The sequence below is a fragment of the Asterias amurensis genome, chromosome 1 (genome assembly GCF_032118995.1).
Source record: "Asterias amurensis chromosome 1, ASM3211899v1".
Lineage (NCBI taxonomy): Eukaryota > Metazoa > Echinodermata > Asteroidea > Forcipulatida > Asteriidae > Asterias > Asterias amurensis.
Window position 1 is genome coordinate 77,474 of NC_092648.1, and position 14,570 is coordinate 92,043.

Genomic DNA, 14,570 nt, shown 5'->3' on the forward strand with positions numbered 1-14,570 from the left:
AGAGAGCGCTATATAGAGCGCTTTCTTCAGAAATTTATTCACCTGAAAATTAAAAGAAACATCAAAAGCAATTAATACTCCTTGCTTTGGCATTATATGGGCGCCACATCTGCCAAGGTTTGTAGAGCGGTAAGTGCATTCTTCAGTGATATGATTCACTTTTATTAATTAACACGGTTTTGCAGGTGCCTATGCTGCCCTACACTTTCCTACATGCTGCCCTACACTGCCCTACATATTCAAGTCCCATTCTTGAGTGAAAGATCCCTAAGAATGTAGCATACAGTACCAGAGTGTGGTCTGATTGGTCTATTCCTAAGTGACGTAGCTTGTCACTACTACAAACTTTCGCTAGAAACCACGCCCATATACTTTGTACCTCCTCTTATCCTAGGAAAAAATAAACAGTCAGCTGGCTGGCCCCGGGAAACTTTGGCCCAATATACGGCTAGCTTCAACGATGATGTGCCTCAGCAATCAAACTCAAAGTTACACAACAGACGTACAAAACAAAACATTCCTTGTGGATGGTGTTACTATTGACATCTAGGGCCCTATGTACATTAGTAAGTGATACTTTAAGTTTTTACTTACAATTACATCGTTTACTTATAGTAGATACTGCTAGAGTTGTTTGTTGTAATTGAACTTTATTTTGAAGAGGTGTCGTCGTGTTCCTGCCTGGCCCTGGTCAGCTGGTCCAGCTGGTCGCGCTCTTTGCACCTTACATTACACAGTGTAAGTGTTACAAATACAACAGCAGTACGACTACAGTACTACTACTACAAGAGGAATGTATTTCACCGTATAGATAGATAGATAGAATATAACTTTTATAAATAAGCAGTTGAGAAGCCCTACTAAAAAATACTATACTATTTTACTATTTTATTAAAATCTAATAAGCAAATCAGTCCAACAGCTGCTCTGAATACAGAATAGCGTAACAACACTAGCCAAATTCAAGGGACATATTCTCCCATGATATAAGCAACACCAAATCGTAGTCTATATCCACACGCAGTGGGCAAGTTAGCGTTGATGTATCCGGCAGGATATTTTGCTGACTTAACCAATGGAGATGGAGATGAAGTTCAGAATAGATAATGAGATACCTGGATTGCGGGGCCAATTGGACATGGTGGATGATTGATATTGATTGCTAATTTACATTGTCTAGATAATAATATCTCAATAGTGTTGAGGCAGTATATTTTTTATTGTATAAATAAGCTCTGTGGGGAGGGCGGTCTTGTGTTTTTTAATTTGAATAGTATTAGTAACGCCTTATCCATCGTATTTTAGTACAAATATTGAATGTCGGTCACTTGGTACTCAAGTCACGTCATACATGAATGAATTGGGTGCGGTTGTAAGACAAAGGAAACAATATGAAATTAACCTTTTTTCTTTCTTTTTTCAAAACCAAAGTTGGGGATTTGTTTTTGTTATTGTACCGGTACTGGTTATCAGTAAACAAAACATTCACTTTTTAGGAGAGTTTTTACAACAACAAATGTTGTTATTTACGGAGGAAAAGCTCGAAGTAAAATATGCCCTCAATCGCGTCAAAGTGAAGAACATTAGCCGAGTAGCACATGTATTTGTCGCACAGGCTGTATACTCCCCAGGGAGCTGAGATGGTTTAAAGAATGATTTAAGGCCCGGTGACCAGGGGTAATATTGTCGGAAGCGCTTTGAGACGCCCTCCGGCGTGAAAAGCGCTATATAAAAACGGTAAATTATTATTATTATTATTATTAGTTCAGCAATAATAATAATATTAATAACTGGACACTTTATTACAAAGGTTAGTGCGGAACCTTTATCCTGATCTTCCTGCAAGTCACTTTTTAATATCTGTGATTATTGAAACTTTAAAATTAGATTTTGAGGTCTTGGTATCAAGCATCTGAAAGCACACAACTTTGTGTGACAAGTGTTTCTTCTTCCATTATTATCTCGCAACTTCAACAACCAATTGAGTTCAAATGTTCACAGGTTATTTTGTGCATGTTGAGATAAACCAACTGAGAAGACTGTCCTTGACAACTACCAAAGGTGTCAAGTGTCTTTAAGTGGTTGCACATTCAGGCTTACAAAAGAGGTTTCTAAAAAGTTATTTTAAAAATGTACGCACTCTCACTGAAAATGATATGTGTATTTATTACAAAAGCTAAAACTCATAAAACTAATTTTTAATGAACTGTAAACTGGTATCTTATATTACGCAGAAATTGTTAAAAGCAGCCCACTCATGTTACGTTCCCCACAAGGCCAACACCCTGCTGAACTTAAACAGTAATTTCAAACTTCATTCTTTCATTCCCTTATTAATATTTCTTGTTTTATAATCCTTTTATACAGCACCTCCAGATCCTTGTTGTTTTACTCACTGGCATTAGTCGTGATGTGACTACATTTGAGTGTACCTACCCTTCTGGATTCACTGCGGCATTTTGTCAAACATGTGAGTTTCTATAATATTTGTCTTATATGTTTGGCCAAGTCTGAATTACATGTATTGCCTTGTGGCTGCTGATGACCTCCAAACAATAGACCGATCCATTCATTCAGCTCCGCCCCGTTGTGTATTGACCAATCACAATCCATTGCACAACCAAAAGTCTGACACTATGAAGTTCGTCATGCGCGCCTGATGCTTGGCGCGCGTGGCAGAGTTGAGCAGAATGGCATTGGAGAGGCTCATGTGTTCTTTCTCACACATGAGCTTTGGGTGGAGCCTAATGGATCGGTGTAGAGACGGATCTCTAATAGTAATAATAGAATGGATCTCTAATAGAGACGGATGTACAGTATGGAAACGTCAAGGAAATGAGGGTTGCGATCTCCAACAAAATCTGAACGGACGCACAACGATTTGTTTTGCAGCTAGAAAATGTTATATATGCTGAAAACTTGTCGATGGACGTGACTGATAATTTCGGCCTCTGCTGTCACTAGCGGATCCGGTGGGGCAATTGAAGGCAACACACGATGAATGGCTCAAATTCAAAGTTGATTTGACTAACCAAACTGAGCTGATTTGGCTGTAGGTTCAGTACACTTCAGTTTGAGATAGTTTAAGGAATGTTGAGGTCCAATCAGCAGGGACAGTGAGGTGCTATGATGCAGGTTTTTTAAGTGCCTAATAAATGCCTATCGAAATATTCTAGTAGACTGATGGTATAATTATCAAATTTATTTATTGATTGTAAATTTTTGATTGACAGAGACTGGTTGCCATAGTAATCCACTGAGGCGCGAGATGGAGAAAACATTTGTGATGTGTTTGCAACGCCAGAGATATCTTGGCCAATTCATCACAAGGTCTTTCTCATCACAAACTCCAAGGTATGTGTACAGTCTTGCATTGTTATTATTCCATCATGGTGTCTGTCAGGCCTACTTAATTTAATTAGGTCATGGCAGGCCTGATTCGTGGGCATCTACAGGGTGAGTCGGAAGGAAGTTGACCAAGATTTATGATTTAAAAACAAAACAACAACTGACAGTCAAAACCCTAGTGAAGCACTATATTAAACAATCATTCTTTCCTGCTATCTGAAGACAAAAAGAATGAAACAAATTGATATTTTCTGAGAGAAGTTATGCCTGTTTTACTGTAAGCACTCATGTTTGTAGCCGTCCATGAAATGTTAATGCTTGACTGAATCTAACTATCTGACCACATGTAAGTAGCCAAGTGTATACAAAAAACATTCATTTGTTTTGTCAAGTAATTACGTTGACAGCTTCCAAAATGATTAGAATATACTCTAAAATCTAGATCAAACTGATCTCAATTACTTGCATTATTTCAGTCACCAACGTCAATGACAAACAGGGAAAAACATTGTCTAATTTGTGTATTTTTCTTGACTAAGTTTATTACAGAAGAACTACTATGAGGTGCTGGGTGTGAAGAGAAATGCTAATGCAAGTGAAGTTAAAGCAGCTTACATAAATCTCTCCAAAACAGTAAGTTCACATTTAAAAAAAAAAAATATTTTAAAACCTAAGAGAGTTGAGCCCAATTGTCATGAGTGTAGGGATGCCCTACTAGCCGCAAGTCTATTGGACATGATGATGGTTGTACTCCTGTTGGTACTTGATGTCAACATGTATGAGGTTGAAGGAACTCCTGTGAATGTCAAACTTCAAACAGGAACTCTGAAAAGTATGATTCTTCAAGATTCATACCACTGCTGGGAATTTCTCAGTTTGGGTCAAGGCTTTGGTAGCATGGATTCAAAGCATGTGCATCAAGCTGATTGCCCCATACTACAAATTTGTGATCAACTATGTATTTTCATTATTTATGTGAGTCAAATTTTGAGATGGTGTCAATCTGGTTGGGTTGAATACTATTATCACTAGTACATGTATCACAACGGCAATGAAAGGGAACACAACAATTCACATGAAAACTAGGTTATTCAAAGGGCATTGACAACACTACTTAGGGGTATAGATAGATATTTCTAAAAATAGACCGTATCATTTATGACGTTACCATTCCAACACCTGCCAACAACATGGATTCTGTGAGCATGTGTGTGTTCGTGCATGTGGGTGTGCCATAAAAAGAAAACCAGAAAGGCTGCGTGCTTCATTAAAGGGGTTATTGGATACGGTCTATTGATAGATATGGCTACCAATACCAGCTTGAAGTATCAGTAACAATGTTAACAAATGATCATTTTAAACATCTACAGAGTCTTTCATTATTTGTTTGTAATTCTATTTTATCTTTCAGTTACACCCTGATGTCAACCCAAAGAATGAAAATCCACATGCTTCATTTGTTGAACTGAACCAAGCCTATGCAGTATTAAGTAAATCTCTCTCTAGAAGAGACTATGATTCCAGCTTGAATAATCCTCCAGGTACAAGACGTGTAAATCGTCATTCTAGAAAAGCTACTCCTGGAGATCCTTATGGTACTCAACAGCAATCCCATGATTGGTAAGAACTTCAAATCACTGTGGTCCAATGGTTAGACTGCATGACTTGAATTCTCTCAGCTATCTGCTGATTTCACACTGACTTGAATCAGTGTTGTTGTCTAGTAACTTTATTACAATTTCTTGATTTGTGTAATTCATAGTGATACATGTAGACATTAAACCAATGTGTGTATGAGAGAGATTGACTGTCGCCACCTAAGCGTTTATATTCTCTCATTGGAGTTTGCCGAGTTCCCTTAGCGGGAAGATCATTCATTCAAACAAGAAAAGAAACCGCTTCACGACGGCATGAAGTGACTTTAGAAAAGAAACCGCTTCACGCCGGCATGAAGTGACTTTAGAAAAGAAACCGCTTCACGCCGGCATGAAGTGACTTTAGAAAAGAAACCGCTTCACGTCGGCATGAAGTGACTTTAGAAAAGAAACCGCTTCACGCCAGCATGGAGTGACTTTAGAAAAGAAACCGCTTCACGCCGGCATGAAGTGACTTTAGAAAAGAAAACAAAATTATATGACACATAGGCACGCTTTACATATTCTAATTTTGGGGGGATTTCCAAAGTACCGGTAACTCTTTTTGGGGGAACACTCAGGACTACATTCATTCTCATAAAGTGCACCAGGATGTTTTGCTCACTTGCGAGAGACATAGCCTGTTGTGAACGAGCAGTTTAGTTGATTGGATTCAAGTTGTACTGGGTTTGGGTTCCAATCCTAGTCATAACACTGAGTAAGCTGAGTAAGACGCCTATAATTACTTGTCTCAACCCAGGTGTAAATGGGTACCTGTCAGGCCAGGGTTAAATGGGAACCTGTCAGGCCAGTGGTAAATGGGTACCTGTCAGGCCAGGGTTAAATGGGTACCTGTCAGGCCAGGGGTAAATGGGTACCTGTCAGGCCAGGGGTAATAATGATGGAGCACCTTTAATGTCGCTGAGTGGTCACTGAGTTACACATTTAAGCTCTACGTAAGAAGCCACTGTGATTAATACTATAGAATGGCTAACAATGACTTGACTTGAACCTTCAATGATCGGCCATGATACTGGTATACATGGCACATTTATATTTATCTCAAACTTTCCTCTAGTACAAACAATGATGGCAGCATATTGACCTCTCATAATCCTCAAATACAGGTCTGGACTCATCAGCCCCCCCAGAAAAAGGAAGATTTGAGGTTGAATTCCAGAACCCTTTGCTCATGGTCGTGGAATGTGTTTGCTTTACTCCATTATAAACACACATACAACTTAGGCTTATCTACACTAGGGTGGATTTGAATTCCTTAACTGTTTGACAAGAAAGCATTTGTGACAAAATGAGCCAAATTGAAATGTGAGATCTTCATTCTCCAATGCTATTACATGAATATTGATGCTTTGCCTTTTCTCTGTGTCTGTAGGTATAATGATATGGGTACATTCTATAGAGGTAAACCATCAGATACAGCAGAGAACTATTATGGTATCAAAGGAATACGTCGAGTAAGCAGCGGGTATATTCTATTCGGTTGCATAGTTTTCTTATGTGCAGGAGCTCTGATGCATTACATCATCTTCAAGTAAGTGTCTCAAACTATATCCAAGAGAGTGTTTTGTATCTTGTCACCAGACCTGTTCCATCTGAGTCCAATTTTATGGCTCTGCTTGAAAGAATCAACGCTTGTGGAGGTAGGGAATTCTGTGCTTACATCAATCGTATTTTACTGGTTAGTGGGGAATTTTTGCTTGTGCACAGGCGTACTCCATGTTACTAGGCATTCTACGTTACACAGCTATCGCAGAAATTCTGTACTTGCACAGTAAGCGGAGAATGGTGAACGTAAGCACAGAATTTGGCAATAAGAAAAACCATGAAACTGGGCCCTGCTCTCTGCATGGTGGTGGTGCTTATCAGAGCAGCTTAAAGAGGGGCTGCAAAGTCAAACTCAATGTTGTGATGTACTCATTTTCCAGTAGTTATTATGGGAGTTACAAGTCCCTATTGCAAGACAGCCGCACCAGAGTTACGCCGTACAAAATTCTGAATTAAGTACATGAAAAGTTTGCTGTCAAAATCAGTAAGAATGGTGAACGTAAGCACAGAATTTGGCAATAAGAAAAACCATGAAACTGGGCCCTGCTCTCTGCATGGTGGTGGTGCTTATCAGAGCAGCTAAAAGAGGGGCTGCAAAGTCAAACTCAATGTTGTGATGTACTCATTTTCCAGTAGTTATTATGGGAGTTACAAGTCCCTATTGCAAGACAGCCGCACCAGAGTTACGCCGTACAAAATTCTGAATTAAGTACATGAAAAGTTTGCTGTCAAAAACAGTAAGAAGCGACTGGACACGCTAAAAGTAAAAGATCAACTGTTTCAGTGTTTTGGAACAACTCTAGAGCATGTCACATATAGACGTTGATCTTGTCATGAGCCGAGCCAATGTAAATGTTATGTTAAGCTCACCTGTCTGAAACCAAAATTTATTTGGGTCGACCTAGAGTCGCTCCTAATCTATTTGGTTTGGCGGGACTCTGGCACGGCTGTCTGCAACGGTTGTAACCTCATACTATAATAATGTAAAATGCCATAAACCCTTCCACTGCTAAATTTGTAAACATCCTAAACATTCAATGATGTCATTTTGGTCTACATGGGTCTTTAAATTTTGTGTCAGGGAATTCTTGGTTCATTCCTGACTTCATATTTGAACTTGACCTTTTGTCTAGAGAAAAAATTCCCTCCCTGGAATGTAAAGACTATTTGTTGTTGAAATCCAATGACGTCATGTTTCAAATGTGTTTCAAGCTTTGCTCTGAAAAATATCAGGAATGAACCAAAACATCCCCTGTACAAAAAAGTAGAGACCCACACAGACCAAAGGAACATTATCGGATGTTGTGGGGTTTTGTTTTTTATTTATTTATTTATTCTTTATTAGGGGGGGGGGGGTGACAAGTTTCGCACTTCTGGTACAAAAAAAATTTGAACATGAGGTTAGAAACCTTTTTTCTCCCAATCATTTGAGGACTCTGTCTATTTAAAAAAGAGTAAGCCTACATCATGTATGATGAATTTGACCTTGGAGCCCCTCTTAAAGCAAAACAAGTTGATTAGAACAACAAAATAATGCTCACCAGATAAGGTTACCTGACAACATATCATTTGACATGTACAAAATGTATCTGAAATCCTGATTTGATTTGCCACTAGGTACCCTTAAGTAATAGCCTTGTAAGTCTCACATGCTTTCCAAAATTAGGACCCGTTAAAGTCTACAAATTTGTTTCCTTCATGCATTAAAGCAATGTACATTGGACCTACACGTTAACATTGACATAAGGTTTAGGAGTAATACAGTGTTATTTGGCAGTCTAATTTCCATCCAGTAACCCCCCCCCCCACCCAGCAAACCTGTTTGTTTAGCCTTGTCTTTAATTATCATTTCCTTGTCTTGCAGGCAAAGTAGTTCTTATGCATTGAAGAGACTTGATGCAAAAGACAGACAAATATCCATCATATACAACGAGGCTAAATCCAGAGCAATGTGAGTAGCTTCACTTTACTGATTGTATTCTTATCTTTCAATATAAGATGAATTTGAAATTGTATCCGGAAGGAGCTGTTTGAATGGGAGATTGCCATTATGATGAGGTCCTTGGGGGTGGGTTAGTGAGGAAGCTTTGGACTTTGGAAATGTGAGTTGAGAGATCTCAGAGGCTGGGCTCCTTTCAATACAATCAACGTCGTAGTTTTTTTAATGTTCAGAGGTGGTCTTATTACTAAAATACTTGACTGAGAAATGGTATCTGCTTCCAAATTGAAAAAGCTTTAAAGGCACTGGACACTATGTGGGTGTCTTGGCCAAGTGGATAAAAGCACCCAACTCAAGCTCTGGTGTTTCTATTCAGCAGAGTGTGGGTTCAAACCCCGGTCGTGACACTTGTGTCCCTGAGCAAGACACTTTACTATAATTGCTTCTCTCCACCCAGGGGTAAATGGGTACCTGTGAGGGCAGAGATGGTTCTTGTGGTTGATTTAGCTTAGTGTGCTACATATTTGGCGACACAGGCTGTATACTCCCCAGGGAGCTGAGATGGTTTAAGGAATGAAATGGCCCAGTGATCAGGGTAATAATTTGTAGAAGCATGTATAAATCGCTATATTATAACTATTATTATAATATAATAATAATAAATTTGTATAGCGCTGTGTCACAGTCCGAAGAGCGTATCAACGTGCTTCTGACATTATTACCCCTGGTCACTGGGCCGTATATTTCATTCCTTAAACCATCGCAGCTACCTGTGTTTTGGGAGTATACACCTGGTACTGTGAGTACTGCGCTCCAAGCTAATTATTCACATAAACCAACCTGCCCTCACAGGTACCCATGCATTAGTTGTTCATCAATGAATTTACTTAATTTAAAACAAATTTGTTTTATTAGGCAAAATGGTAACAAGAAACAAATGGAACTACTACGAGCAAGACAAGACGAACTGAGCAATAAGAAGGACAGTCTTAGCGGAAAGATGTTATAACATCCAGGGATGAGGTACAGTTTCATTCACACAACTTAAATTTTCCGCACAAATGAATGAATATTTAAGATGTGGCCCTCGTGGGGGAGAAACATCGTCTTCAATACTATTTTTGTGTATACATAGTAGTTACCGACATGAATAAAGCAGTGGCTTTAAAGACATCAGGGTTTTTTTTACAAAATGTTTGAATAGGAAAGTAAAAGTGTGGTTGTGCTGGATTGCTTCCTGTGCAATAATAACAATACTAAGAGGTATCTATATATAGCGCCTTTACAAAAAAGATCAAAGCGTTGAACAGAAGAAGACGAGAATCAAGAAGACAAAGACAGGGGTTACGACAGGGGTTTTTTCAAACTTGTCTTGAAAATGGCGATAGAAGAAGCATTCCTGATATTGATTGGGACAGAGTTCCACTGTTTGGATCCAGCTATAGAACAGGATCTGTCCCAGGAGATTTTGAACCAGCAAGAATGAGATTTACAATGCAACTGCATGTTTTCAACAAATAAGAACATATTTGATACTGTGTGATTTATGGACGGTTTTTATTCTTTAAACAAGGTTGATTATAAGATAATATTAATTTATGGACATACTGGGCTTACACTGCTGGTGCAACATTATGTGCCGCTTAATGAACCAAATAGAAAAAACACAAGAATTATATTTTGTGAGTGCAGTTGTATTGGTTTTTATTCATTCATTTTTAATGTTCAATTGGTATTTTTATCACTATTTATATTATTTTTTTTAAAGTTACTGCAGGGTGTTTTGCCTGGGTAAAAGATGTAGACGTGTTAAACCAATTTGTTGGTACGAATGTTTTATGTGATACTTTGGAATTTATGAAGCGATTGCTGATTGACAAATGTAAGAAAAGGTGATTCAAAGTGAAACAGTTAACAGAATGAATTTTCTGAGTGTATTGCTTGGTAACAGGAAACATTCACAAGCAAAACGGATCATGTTGATGGGATCCTGCTATAGTTGTTTTATTAATCCATTTTGTACCTGTTTCCTTGTGGAGCAACCCAGTCTTTAGAGTTCCCCTATGGAGGTCCTCTTGTTTTCCCTTTTTCATTTTATTCTTGGTTTCCAAGGTACGGGAAAATCTTTCCCCCCCCCCACCCACACACACACACACCCGTAGTTGCCATTATCTATTAATACCTTTTTCACTTTTGTGCCTCAACACACTGCCTCAAAACTTGCAGCTTAATTTAGGTTTAGTTTCAAGCATCGGACAGTACGTCTTAATAATGATAATGATTTCAGTAAATAATTACAGTTAGACAAAAAATAATGAAGCCAAGTTGAGATAAAACACTGTGCAATTATCTTGATTCCTTCAATGCAGGTTAAAATAATTCAATGTGCTGAGAATAGACAATAAAACTAATAATGTTTTTAAATGTAAAAAGTATGAATGAAAAATATTTATTATTTCAAAAAGTAATACTGACATACTGACGATCTTTAGTCCTTACCACTTTACTCCTATTGGTTCATAGTCACCAATTGATTCTAAAAAAAAAAAAAACTTTGATTGGCGATAATTTTCCCGATTTTTCTGGATCCCTTCCCTTAATCCGGGTGTTTCAAATCAAGTAGCATTAAGTAGACAAAAATTCAAATACAAAAAAACACAACACAGAAAACACATCTTGTTTGCTAAATGTGAAAACCTTCCCAATTCAACCGAACAGGTTCACTGTAATTTGGTGTGAAATTTGAGGAATTTTCAGCAGGATATACCAGCAAGTTGTTAGTTGGACATCTATCAATACAACTTTTTAGAGGTTAATTTGGCTTGGTGTTGAATGAGCCATTAGCTGATGAAAGTCCCCTTGGAGTTTGGTGCATTCAAGTCTGGTCCTATAATCCTAGGGGGAAGACTGACTGCATTCTTTAGTCTCACCCTACCAAATAGAATCTCTGACCTTGTTATGCAGTATATAGGCGCATGTAAAGCATACATACTGATCTTAACAGTTAACTTCAGGTGGCATTCAATTGTGTCCACATCTGACAGTGGTCGTATGTGCTTCAGCAAGCCAGAGTACTTCAATTTGGTGCCATCTGTGAAATTAAAGCCATTGGACACTTTCGGTAAACAGTATTGTCCAATGGCCCACACTTCGTGTATCACAACTTATATATCAAATAACAAACCTGTGAAAATTTAGGCTCAATCGGTCATCGGAGTCGGGAGAAAATAACGGGAAAACCCACCCTTGTTTCCGCACGTTTCATGACATATGTTTACTATAATCTCGTTGTCGAGAATTGATCATTGTTTTAATGTTGTCTCAGAAAGTAAAGCATTTCATGGAATAATATTTCAAGAGAAGTCTTTTATCATTACCTTCTGTAAACCCTGTAAGTTATTTGTAAATGTGTGAACTTTTATTTTTTTCTCTGTTCCGAAAGTGTATAATGGCTTTAAAGTTGTTTTAAAATTGAACTTTAAAGAAAACCCTTGGAGAAAATACATTTGAATCAACATAAAAAAATATTCTTTGGAACTTTCTTGGAGATTTGGGCCCTATTTCATAAAACCTGTCAGCATGAAAAATTGCTAAGCACGGAAAAGTATTGCTTAACAGAAACAGGTTACCATACCAGCCAAATAACATAAAGTTAACGTTGTTGTTACTGGTGCCCATCTCATTGTTTGCTTAGCAAATAAACTCGTCAAGTAGTACACTTTGCTGAACAACTTTATGAAATTTGGCCCTGTTGGTGTTTTTAAAATATGAAAGCTTACTAGCGTTGACTGGACTTCATAGTGCAATGGAGACTGCCGTTCTTAGGGGGCTACGAAGCCTGCATTGGGTACATTTTGATTTTCTTGAAATGTTCAGGTTATTAACAGCTGCGTTAGAATCAGAGGAGTCAGCCAACAAGGACATGTACCATAGAAATCACAAATCACTTGGGCTTTAGTCATATAATGGAAAATATCCAACAAACTTGAATAATAAACATACCATAAATGAAATCTGTAGAGTTGAGTGATAGATAGGGTGTATGTGGTGATGTTTGACAGCCTTGGCTGTAACTAGGTATTATGTAGGACTCTTGTGGCCTAACCCTGGCTGAACTACCATTTTCTACTCAGTGTAGATTTCCCTGTCTTATGGGATTGCTGTTCCTCTAGAGACTTAGTACAGTGGAACATCTAAACGAGTTACTGGCACGCAACATAACAGGGTCTCATACTTTGGGAATTTATTGAGTATTCCATAGAACTCAATCATATCATATTTATTGCTTGGGTTTGTGGGTTGGAATGTTTTACCAATGATGATATAATGCTTGATGTCAGATCAGATGTTTTGCATCTCAAAATTAATTGCTGCATGCGATTAATGATATATATTGCTTTTCTTTTTTGGGATAAAGATCTATATTTTTTTTTTGCTTATTTTCATTACAGGAAGAATTTATTTATTTGTTATTTGTATTTATTTATTTTTTTGTATTTTTTTGACAGATTACACAATAATGTTTCTTAGTGAAGATCACATTATGCGAAGAACCCTTGTCCCCCTTGAGATCATAATAATGCCACCCCCCTTCCCTTCCTGGTCACATCTCTGGCTGCAATTCAATTATCAATTGACTGTATCTTGCACTTAGATGTCTTTCATATGATTCTTGCAATGAAGTTATTATATGAACTTTGGACAGTTCAGTTCATTAAGCACATTTTTGGGGTCATGTTACCATCTTCTTTAGAGACGGTGGTTTTGTTGATTGATTTTTATTTTAGTTTGAGTTTTAGTCTCAAAGTAGAACATTTGAATCATTCAACATGGTGGTAGAATGTAGAAATCGTTTCTTTCAACACCCTTGCATTTTTGGTGATGACTAATGAACTTTGTCATGTTTTGCTCACAAAATAATTGTTTTTGTAATCTTATGAATATTTTCACAAAATAGAAACAGGAATAGACACATGTCATTGTCGGACTGCGACTCAAATCAGAGGTGTTAAAAAACAAGCGTTGCTCATTTTTCTAAAATGAATTCATTTGACTTTACATCAATCATCATAACTCAGTGAATCATACTGGAAACCAACATCAAGATATATCCAGAGTATTCAAAGAATTGTGACTAGTTTGTAGAATTCTCCCCCTTCACCTTGACTTGTCCCTCTTTGGATATGATTTGGACTTAACAACGGAAGTGATGTGGACTCAGTGCCACTGGCAAAATCTTTCAAGCTTGCCAAGTGTTATAGCCAAGTGTTATAGCGCAGTGCAGCTGCGCAATGTGGCCTAGTAATTAATATCGGTTAGACAGGATTTACACAAATGCATCAGGGAAATGCTACACGGTTCAAAGTCACTTTATGTTTAGCCATAAAATAAATCAAGTGAGTAAAATATATTGTGGCTGTTTGATCACTATCAGTTTGCTCTATGATTGTAAGTACCGTGTCCCATTCACATGACAATTCCTATTAGTAGCTAACTTTGATTATATCATGGTGTGGGGAGTTGAATGCCTTTAAAGGGATCAATATAACATGCAGTTAATTCTGTCTTGTCTAAAGTAGTTATTCTAAACGATTATGGATAAACCATAAAATGCACAGACAAGTGCATCACAAATGTACAGCCGCAAAGCAGTTTTAAACATGTTGTTGCTTGAAAGAAGGGGCAGGGCATTTACAAAAATGCAACAGCTCGCCCATTTTGATGCATTTACATTGTGTTAAAATGTTTTTACTCTTTAAAATCAGTAGGCCTAATATGTTGTGGCAAGTTTCATTTTTAATAACTTGGACAAATTTGGTGTCCTCCTCTACACCTGCCATCAATTCATAAATTCCTGGAAGTGTTGACTTTCTTCCGGATGACACATTTTACATTCCATAATCATAGATGATTGATAGCAAGCTACTGAATAAGATGTTAAATATAAATGTACTATCAATGTAACATCAATCTTGTAATAAGTATGCAACAATTCCCCAATGACTATGGGATAGTTCAGGGTGCTTTCTCTCAATGATCCACTCTCAATAAGAATTTACAAACTCTAGACAAAAACAAGAAAA

General features: G+C 37.6%; 1 protein-coding gene across 2 annotated transcripts; it reads left to right on the forward strand.

Annotated features, from left to right (window-relative positions):
• The first annotated feature begins 461 nt into the window (after positions 1 to 461).
• LOC139942822 (dnaJ homolog subfamily C member 4-like) lies at positions 462 to 12,544 on the forward strand. Of its 2 annotated transcripts, none has more exons than XM_071939605.1 (8): positions 462 to 566; positions 2,368 to 2,470; positions 3,234 to 3,354; positions 3,888 to 3,981; positions 4,760 to 4,968; positions 6,376 to 6,534; positions 8,413 to 8,499; positions 9,403 to 12,544. In XM_071939605.1, exons 3-8 carry the CDS (start codon positions 3,269 to 3,271, stop codon positions 9,494 to 9,496), a joined length of 729 nt encoding a protein of 242 aa, XP_071795706.1. In that variant the 5' UTR covers positions 462 to 566; positions 2,368 to 2,470; positions 3,234 to 3,268; the 3' UTR covers positions 9,497 to 12,544. The 2 variants fall into 2 exon arrangements, with proteins under 2 accessions (XP_071795706.1, XP_071795714.1); XM_071939613.1 differs by lacking the exon at positions 462 to 566 and adding an exon at positions 577 to 738.
• The last annotated feature ends 2,026 nt before the right edge of the window (positions 12,545 to 14,570 follow it).